This window comes from Oncorhynchus clarkii, chromosome 12 (assembly GCF_045791955.1).
Source record: "Oncorhynchus clarkii lewisi isolate Uvic-CL-2024 chromosome 12, UVic_Ocla_1.0, whole genome shotgun sequence".
In the NCBI taxonomy this organism is placed as follows: domain Eukaryota; kingdom Metazoa; phylum Chordata; class Actinopteri; order Salmoniformes; family Salmonidae; genus Oncorhynchus; species Oncorhynchus clarkii.
In genome coordinates, this window is record NC_092158.1 from 94,399,058 (window position 1) to 94,408,958 (window position 9,901).

At 47.4% G+C, this 9,901-nt stretch overlaps 1 protein-coding gene across 1 annotated transcript in view; it reads left to right on the forward strand.

Annotated features, from left to right (window-relative positions):
- Nucleotides 1-9,687, forward strand: part of LOC139421677 (serine hydroxymethyltransferase, cytosolic-like) — a 73,702-nt gene extending 64,015 nt beyond the window's left edge. The window contains exons 9-12 of the mRNA XM_071172768.1: nucleotides 5,839-5,961; nucleotides 7,095-7,211; nucleotides 7,380-7,490; nucleotides 7,820-9,687. Of these exons, the coding sequence (XP_071028869.1) occupies nucleotides 5,839-5,961; nucleotides 7,095-7,211; nucleotides 7,380-7,490; nucleotides 7,820-7,992 (524 nt within the window). The 3' untranslated portion in view covers nucleotides 7,993-9,687. The remainder of the gene's footprint in view (nucleotides 1-5,838; nucleotides 5,962-7,094; nucleotides 7,212-7,379; nucleotides 7,491-7,819) is intronic.
- Nucleotides 9,688-9,901: the final 214 nt, after the last annotated feature.

Sequence of the window (9,901 nt, forward strand, 5' to 3'; positions counted from 1 at the left end):
CTATGACAGGTACAGTAACCAGGAAACCTCACTACAACACTATGACAGGTAATGTAGCCAGGACACCTCACTACCACACTATGACAGGTAAAGTAACCAGGACACCTCACTGTGACAGGTACAGTAACCAGGACACCTCACTATGACAGGTACAGTAACCAGGACACCTCACTATGACAGGTACAGTAGCCAGGACACCTCACTATGACAGGTAAAGTAGCTAGGACACCTCACTATGACAGGTACAGTAGCTAGGACACCTCACTATGACAGGTAAAGTAGCCAGGACACCTCACTATGACAGGTACAGTAACCAGGACACCTCACTGTGACAGGTACAGTAACCAGGACACCTCACTATGACAGGTACAGTAGCCAGGACACCTCACTATGACAGGTACAGTAGCCAGGACACCTCACAATGACAGGTACAGTAACCAGGACACCTCACTATGACAGGTAAAGTAGCCAGGACACCTCACTATGACAGGTACAGTAGCCAGGACACCTCACTATGACAGGTACAGTAACCAGGACACCTCACTATGACAGGTACAGTAGCCAGGACACCTCACTATGACAGGTACAGTAGCCAGGACACCTCACTATGACAGGTAAAGTAGCTGGGACACCTCACTATGACAGGTAAAGTAGCTGGGACACCTCACTACCACACTATGACAGGTACAGTAACCAGGACACCTCACTGTGACAGGTACAGTAGCCAGGACACCTCACTATGACAGGTACAGTAGCCAGGACACCTCACTGTGACAGGTAAAGTAGCTAGGACACCTCACTATGACAGGTAAAGTAGCTAGGACACCTCACTGTGACAGGTACAGTAGCCAGGACACCTCACTATGACAGGTAAAGTAGCTAGGACACCTCACTATGACAGGTACAGTAGCCAGGACACCTCACTGTGACAGGTACAGTAGCCAGGACACCTCACTATGACAGGTACAGTAACCAGGACACCTCACTATGACAGGTACAGTAGCCAGGACACCTCACAGTGTGTGTGGTGTTCTCTATAGTAGTAGTAGTACATGTACAGTGCCTTCGGAAAGTATTCAGACCCCTTGACTTTTTCCACATTTTGTTAAGTTACATCTTTATTCTAAAATTGATTTATTTAAAAAAAAATCTCTCTTCAATCTACACACGATGCTCCATAATGACATCACGATGCTCCATAATGACGTCACGATGCTCCATAATGACATCACGATGCTCCATAATGACATCACGATGCTCCATAATGACATCACGATACCCCATAATGACATCACGATACCCCATAATGACATCACAATACCCCATAATGACATCACGATACTCCATAATGACATCACAATACCCCATAATGACATCACGATGCTCCATAATGACATCACGATACCCCATAATGACATCACGATACCCCATAATGACATCACAATACCCCATAATGACATCACAATGCTCCATAATGACATCACAATACCCCATAATGACATCACGATGCTCCATAATGACATCACAATACCCCATAATGACATCACGATGCTCCATAATGACATCACAATACCCCGTAATGACATCACAATACCCCATAATGACATCACGATGCTCCATAATGACATCACAATACCCCATAATGACATCACGATACCCCATAATGACATCACAATACCCCATAATGACATCACGATGCTCCATAATGACATCACAATACCCCGTAATGACATCACAATACCCCATAATGACATCACGATGCTCCATAATGACATCACAATACCCCATAATGACATCACGATACCCCATAATGACATCACAATACCCCATAATGACATCACGATGCTCCATAATGACATCACAATACCCCATAATGACATCACGATGCTCCATAATGACATCACAATACCCCGTAATGACATCACGATGCTCCACAAAGACAAAGTGAAAACAGGTTTTTAGAATTGTTGGCAAATGTATAACTAGAATAAAAACATACCTTATTTACATCAGTATTCAGACCCTTTGCTATGAGACTTGGAATTGAGCTCAGATGCTTCCGGTTTCCATTGATCATCCTTGAGATGTTTGTGCATGTCAGAGCAAACACCGAGCCATGAGGTAAAACAGTTTGTCCGTAGAGCTCCGAGACGGGATTGTGTCGAGGCACAGATCTGGGGAAGGGTACCAAAACAATGTCTGCAGCATTGAAGGTCCCCAAGAACACAGTGGGTCTCCATCACTCCCGAGTGGCGCAGCGGTCTAAGCCACTGGATCTCAGTGCTAGAGGCGTCACTGCAGACCCTGGTTTGATTCCAGGCTGTATCACAACCAGCCATGATTGGGAGTGCAATAGGGCGGCGCACCATTGGCCCAGCGTCGTCCGGGTTGTGGTAGGCCGTCATTGTAAATAAGGATTTGTTCTTAACTGACTTTCCTAGTTAAATAAAGGTTAAGTTAAACCTAATTGTAAAAAGCCCTAGAGCTGGCTGCCCAGGAAAACTGAGCAATCGTGGGAGAAGGGCCTTGGTCAGGGAGGTGACCAAAGACCCGATGGTCACTGACAGAGCTCCAGATTTCCTCTGTGGAGATGGGAGACACTTCCAGAAGGACAACCATCTCTGCAGCACTCCACCAATCAGGCCTTTATGGTAGATTGGCCAGACGGAAGCCACTCCTCAGTAAAAGGCACATGACAGCCCGCTTGGAGTTTGCCTCAAGGCACCTAAAGGACAGACCATGAGAAACAAGGTTCTTTGGTCTGATAAAACCAAGATTGAAGTCTTTGGCATGAATGCCAAGCGTCATGTCTGGAGGAAACCTGGCACCATGATGGTGAAGCATGGTGGTGGCAGCATCCCTACGGTGAAGCACGGGGGTGGCAGCATCCCTACGGTGGTGGCAGCATCCCTACGGTGAAGCACGGGGGTGGCAGCATCCCTACGGTGAAGCACGGTGGTGGCAGCATCCCTACGGTGAAGCACGGTGGTGGCAGCATCATGCTGTGGGGATGTTTTTCAGCAGCAGGGACTGGGAGACTAGTCAGGATCGAGGGAAAGATGAACAGAGCAAAGTGCAGAGAGATCCTTAATGAAAATGTGCTCCAGAGCACTCAGGACTTCAGACTAGGGAGAAGGTTCACCTTCCAACAGGACAACGACCCTAAGCCCACAGCCAAGACAACACAGGAGTGGCTTCGGAACAAGTCTCTGAATGTCCTTGAGTGGCCCAGCCAGAGCCCGGACTTGAACCTGATCGAACATCTCTACAGAGAAAATAGCTATGCAGTGACACTCCCTGTCCAACCTGACAGAGCTTGAGAGGATCTGCAGAGAAGAATGGGAGAAACTCCCCAAATACAGGTGTGCCAAGCTTGTAGCGTCATACCCAAGAAGACTAGAGGCTGTAATCGCTGCCAAAGGTGCTTCAACAAAGTACTGAGTGAAGGGTCTGAATACTAATGTCAATGTGATTTTTAATTTTTTATACGTTTGCAAAAAATTCCAAAAACCCGTTTTTGCTTTGTCATTATGGGGTATTGTTATGTCATTATGGGGTATTGTGATGTCATTATGGGGTATTGTGATGTCATTATGGGGTATTGTGATGTCATTATGGGGTATTGTGTGTAAATTGATAAGGGGAAAAAAATATTGAATCCACTTTAGAATGATGCTGTAACGTAACAAAATGTGGGAAAGGCCAAGTTGGTCTCAATACTTTCTGAATGCACTGTGTGTTTCTCCAGGTGGAGCAGGCTCTGATCCCAGAGTTTAAGGGTTAATGTTTCTCCAGGTGGAGCAGGCTCTGACCCCAGAGTTTAAGGGTTAATGTTTCTCCAGGTGGAGCAGGCTCTGACCCCAGAGTTTAAGGGTTAATGTTTCTCCAGGTGGAGCAGGCTCTGATCCCAGAGTTTAAGGGTTAATGTTTCTCCAGGTGGAGCAGGCTCTGACCCCAGAGTTTAAGGGTTAATGTTTCTCCAGGTGGAGCACGCTCTGACCCCAGAGTTTAATTGTTAATGTTTCTCCTGGTGGAGCAGGCTCTGACCCCAGAGTTTAAGGGTTAATGTTTCTCCAGGTGGAGCAGGCTCTGATCCCAGAGTTTAAGGGTTAATGTTTCTCCAGGTGGAGCAGGCTCTGACCCCAGAGTTTAAGGGTTAATGTTTCTCCAGGTGGAGCAGGCTCTGACCCCAGAGTTTAAGGGTTAATGTTTCTCCAGGTGGAGCAGGCTCTGATCCCAGAGTTTAAGGGTTAATGTTTCTCCAGGTGGAGCAGGCTCTGACCCCAGAGTTTAAGGGTTAATGTTTCTCTAGGTGGAGCAGGCTCTGACCCCAGAGTTTAAGGGTTAATGTTTCTCCAGGTGGAGCAGGCTCTGACCCCAGAGTTTAAGGGTTAATGTTTCTCCAGGTGGAGCAGGCTCTGACCCCAGAGTTTAAGGGTTAATGTTTCTCCAGGTGGAGCAGGCTCTGACTCCAGAGTTTAAGGGTTAGTGTTTCTCCAGGTGGAGCAGGCTCTGACCCCAGAGTTTAAGGGTTAGTGTTTCTCTAGGTGTGGCGGTGGCCCTGAAGCAGGCTCTGACCCCAGAGTTTAAGGGTTAGTGTGTGTGTGTTAATGTGTGTGAATGTTTCTCTAGGTGTGGCGGTGGCCCTGAAGCAGGCTCTGACCCCAGAGTTTAAGGGTTAGTGTGTGTGTGTGTGTGTTAATGTGTGTGAATGTTTCTCTAGGTGTAGCGGTGGCCCTGAAGCAGGCTCTGACCCCAGAGTTTAAGGGTTAGTGTGTGTGTGTTAATGTGTGTGAATGTTTCTCTAGGTGTGGCGGTGGCCCTGAAGCAGGCTCTGACCCCAGAGTTTAAGGGTTAGTGTGTGTGTGTGAATGTTTCTCTAGGTGTGGCGGTGGCCCTGAAGCAGGCTCTGACCCCAGAGTTTAAGGGTTAGTGTGTGTGTGTTAATGTGTGTGAATGTTTCTCTAGGTGTGGCGGTGGCCCTGAAGCAGGCTCTGACCCCAGAGTTTAAGGGTTAGTGTGTGTGTGTTAATGTGTGTGAATGTTTCTCTAGGTGTGGCGGTGGCCCTGAAGCAGGCTCTGACCCCAGAGTTTAAGGGTTAGTGTTTGTGTGTTAATGTGTGTGAATGTTTCTCTAGGTGTGGCGGTGGCCCTGAAGCAGGCTCTGACCCCAGAGTTTAAGGGTTAGTGTGTGTGTGTGAATGTTTCTCTAGGTGTGGCGGTGGCCCTGAAGCAGGCTCTGACCCCAGAGTTTAAGGGTTAGTGTGTGTGTGTGTGTTAATGTGTGTGAATGTTTCTCTAGGTGTGGCGGTGGCCCTGAAGCAGGCTCTGACCCCAGAGTTTAAGGGTTAGTGTTTCTCCAGGTGGAGCAGGCTCTGACCCCAGAGTTTAAGGGTTAGTGTGTGTGTGTTAATGTGTGTGAATGTTTCTCTAGGTGTGGCGGTGGCCCTGAAGCAGGCTCTGACCCCAGAGTTTAAGGGTTAGTGTTTCTCCAGGTGGAGCAGGCTCTGACCCCAGAGTTTAAGGGTTAGTGTGTGTGTGTGTGTTAATGTGTGTGAATGTTTCTCTAGGTGTGGCGGTGGCCCTGAAGCAGGCTCTGACCCCAGAGTTTAAGGGTTAGTGTTTCTCCAGGTGGAGCAGGCTCTGACCCCAGAGTTTAAGGGTTAGTGTGTGTGTGTTAATGTGTGTGAATGTTTCTCTAGGTGTGGCGGTGGCCCTGAAGCAGGCTCTGACCCCAGAGTTTAAGGGTTAGTGTTTCTCCAGGTGGAGCAGGCTCTGACCCCAGAGTTTAAGGGTTAGTGTGTGTGTGTGTGTTAATGTGTGTGAATGTTTCTCTAGGTGTGGCGGTGGCCCTGAAGCAGGCTCTGACCCCAGAGTTTAAGGCGTATCAGTACCAGGTGCTCTCTAACTGCAGAGCTATGGCCAACGCCCTCATCAACCATGGCTACAAGATCGTCACCGGTGAGACAATAATGTCATGGTTGTGGTTAACATACTGTAACCTGTGTTAGTGTTGTGTTAATGTTGCTGTAGGGTTGTGTTAATGTTGTTGTAGGGTTTTGCTAATGTTGCTGTAGGGTTGTGTTAATGTTGCTGTAGGGTTGTGTTAATGTTGCTGTAGGGTTGTGTTAATGTTGCTGTAGGGTTGTGTTAATGTTGCTGTAGGGTTGTGTTAATGTTGCTGTAGGGTTGTGTTAATGTTGCTGTAGGGTTGTGTTAATGTTGCTGTAGGGTTGTGTTAATGTTGCTGTATGGTTGTGTTAATGTTGCTGTAGGGTTGTGTTAATGTTGTTGTAGGGTTGTGTTAATGTTGTTGTAGGGTTGTGTTAATGTTGTTGTATGGTTGTGTTAATGTTGCTGTAGGGTTGTGTTAATGTTGCTGTATGTTGTTGTATGGTTGTGTTAATGTTGCTGTAGGGTTGTGTTAATGTTGCTGTAGGGTTGTGTTAATGTTGTTGTAGGGTTGTGTTAATGTTGCTGTATGTTGTTGTAGGCTTGTGTTAATGTTGCTGTAGGGTTGTGTTAATGTTGCTGTAGGGTTGTGTTAATGTTGTTGTATGGTTGTGTTAATGTTGCTGTAGGGTTGTGTTAATGTTGCTGTATGTTGTTGTATGGTTGTGTTAATGTTGCTGTAGGGTTGTGTTAATGTTGCTGTAGGGTTGTGTTAATGTTGTTGTAGGGTTGTGTTAATGTTGCTGTATGTTGTTGTAGGCTTGTGTTAATGTTGCTGTAGGGTTGTGTTAATGTTGCTGTAGGGTTGTGTTAATGTTGCTGTAGGGTTGTGTTAATGTTGCTGTAGGGTTGTGTTAATGTTGTTGTAGGGTTGTGTTAATGTTGTTGTATGGTTGTGTTAATGTTGCTGTAGGGTTGTGTTAATGTTGTTGTATGGTTGTGTTAATGTTGCTGTAGGGTTGTGTTAATGTTGCTGTAGGGTTGTGTTAATGTTGTTGTAGGGTTGTGTTAATGTTGCTGTATGTTGTTGTAGGGTTGTGTTAATGTTGTTGTATGGTTGTGTTAATGTTGCTGTAGGGTTGTGTTAATGTTGTTGTAGGGTTGTGTTAATGTTGTTGTATGGTTGTGTTAATGTCCTCCAGGGGGTTCTGATAACCATCTGATCTTACTGGACCTGAGGCCTAACGGGACGGACGGAGGACGAGCTGAGAAGGTTCTAGAAGCTGCTGCCATCGCCTGCAACAAGAACACCTGTCCAGGTAACTAACAGACACAGTCCTCTGTAGGTGGTGAGAGTGCTCTGTGTCCCAGTTGTCTGTATATGGTAACAGACACAGTCCTCTGTAGGTGGTGAGAGTGCTCTGTGTCCCAGTTGTCTGTATATGCGTGTATATACGTAATGTGTGTGTGTGTTTGTGTGTGTGTAGGTGATAAGAGTGCGTTGCGTCCCAGCGGTCTGAGGTTCGGCTCTCCTGCTCTGACCTCCAGAGGAATGGTTGAAGACGACTTCAGGAAGGTCGCAGAGTTCATCCACAGAGGTGACCCTTAACCCCTGACCTCTGTGTCTATAGACATAGTGCTGACCCTAGATGTCCAGCTAGCAGACCAAGGCCACCTCCTAACCCCCTGACCTCTGTGTCTATAGACATAGTGCTGACCCTAGATGTCCAGTTAGCAGACCAAGACCACCCCTAACCCCTGTGTCGATAGACATAGTGCTGACCCTAGATGTCCAGCTAGCAGACCAGGGCCACCTCAAACCCCCTGACCTCTGTGTCTATAGACATAGTGCTGACCCTAGATGTCCAGCTAGCAGACCAAGGCCACCTCTAACCCCTTGACCTCTCACCCCTCGTTCTCCCTACAGGTATCCAGATGACCCTGGACATCCAGGCCTCTCTGCAGCCCAAGGCGACCCTGAAGGAGTTTAAGGAGGCCCTGGCAGGGGAGGGGAAGCACCAGGAGAGGGTAGCAGAGCTGAGGGGGGAGGTGGAGGCTTTCGCTGGGGGGTTCCCCATGCCTGGTCTGGAGGAACTTTAAAGACCTGTTTTCAAGATGAAATGTTTTCATGTCACCTGCCACTTCATCATACCTCTTGAATATTGACTGTCTCCTTCTCTGCTGTCCTCTGTCTTACCGGTTTGACTGACTGTTTCCTTCTCTGTTGTCCTCTACCTTAACGGTTTGACTGACTGGTTTGTCCTCTGCCTTAAGGGTTTGTTTGACTGACTGTTTCCTTCTCTGCTGTCCTCTGCCTTAACGGTTTGACTGACTGGTTTGTCCCCTGCCTTAACGGTTTGACTGACTGGTTTGTCCTCTGCCTTAAGGGTTTGTTTGACTGACTGTTTCCTTCTCTGCTGTCCTCTGTCTTACCGGTTTGACTGAATGTTTCCTTCTCTGCTGTCCTCTGTCTAAACGGTTTGACTGACTGGTTTGTCCTCTGCCTTAAGGGTTTGTTTGACTGACTGTTTCCTTCTCTGCTGTCCTCTGTCTAAACGGTTTGACTGACTGGTTTGTCCTCTGCCTTAAGGGTTTGTTTGACTGACTGTTTCCTTCTCTGCTGTCCTCTGTCTTACCGGTTTGACTGACTGTTTCCTTCTCTGCTGTCCTCTGTCTAAACGGTTTGACTGACTGGTTTGTCCCCTGCCTTAACGGTTTGACTGACTGGTTTGTCCTCTGCCTTAAGGGTTTGTTTGACTGACTGTTTCCTTCTCTGCTGTCCTCTGTCTTACCGGTTTGACTGAATGTTTCCTTCTCTGCTGTCCTCTGTCTAAACGGTTTGACTGACTGGTTTGTCCCCTGCCTTACCGGTTTGACTGACTGGTGTGTCCTCTGCCTTACCGGTTTGACTGACTGTTTCCTTCTCTGCTGTCCTCTGCCTAAACGGTTTGACTGACTGGTTTGTCCCCTGCCTTAACGGTTTGACTGACTGTGTTTCCTTCTCTGCCTTAACGGTTTGTTTGACTGACTGTTTCCTTCTCTGCTGTCCTCTGCCTAAACGGTTTGACTGACTGGTTTGTCCCCTGCCTTAACAGTTTGACTGACTGTGTTTCCGTCTCTGCCTTAACGGTTTGTTTGACTGACTGTTTCCTTCTCTGCTGTCCCCTGCCTTAACGGTTTGACTGACTGGTTTGTCCCCTGCCTTAACAGTTTGACTGACTGGTTTGTCCCCTGCCTTACCGGTTTGACTGACTGGTTTGTCCCCTGCCTTACCGGTTTGACTGACTGTTTCCTTCTCTGCTGTCCTCTGCCTTAACAGACTGGTTTGTCCCCTGCCTTAACAGTTTGACTGACTGTGTTTCCGTCTCTGCCTAAACAGTTTGACTGACTGTGTTTCCGTCTCTGCCTTACCGGTTTGACTGACTGGTTTGTCCTCTGCCTTAACAGTTTGACTGACTGGTTTGTCCCCTGCCTTAACAGTTTGACTGACTGTGTTTCCTTCTCTGCCTTAACGGTTTGTTTGACTGACTGTTTCCTTCTCTGCTGTCCTCTGCCTAAACGGTTTGACTGACTGGTTTGTCCTCTGCCTTAACGGTTTGACTGACTGTGTTTCCTTCTCTGCCTTAACGGTTTGTTTGACTGACTGTTTCCTTCTCTGCTGTCCTCTGCCTAAACGGTTTGACTGACTGGTTTGTCCCCTGCCTTAACAGTTTGACTGACTGTGTTTCCGTCTCTGCCTTACCGGTTTAATGTAATGAAACCCAAGACAAATAAAACTCAAGGATGTGGAACACACCTCGGTCTCTACCGTCTCTTTTTCTTCAGAAGAGGAACGATACTGTAGATAGCATGTGTGGATCACTGGATGTGATTAGAGCGTGCATTGTGGGTAGATATAGAGCCCGTCGGCCATTAGGATTGGGTTCCAGATACACACATTTATCATGTTTCCATTGAGAGAGAAAGATGACTGGAGAGGAACCGACTGGAGAGGAACCGGCTGTGTTTT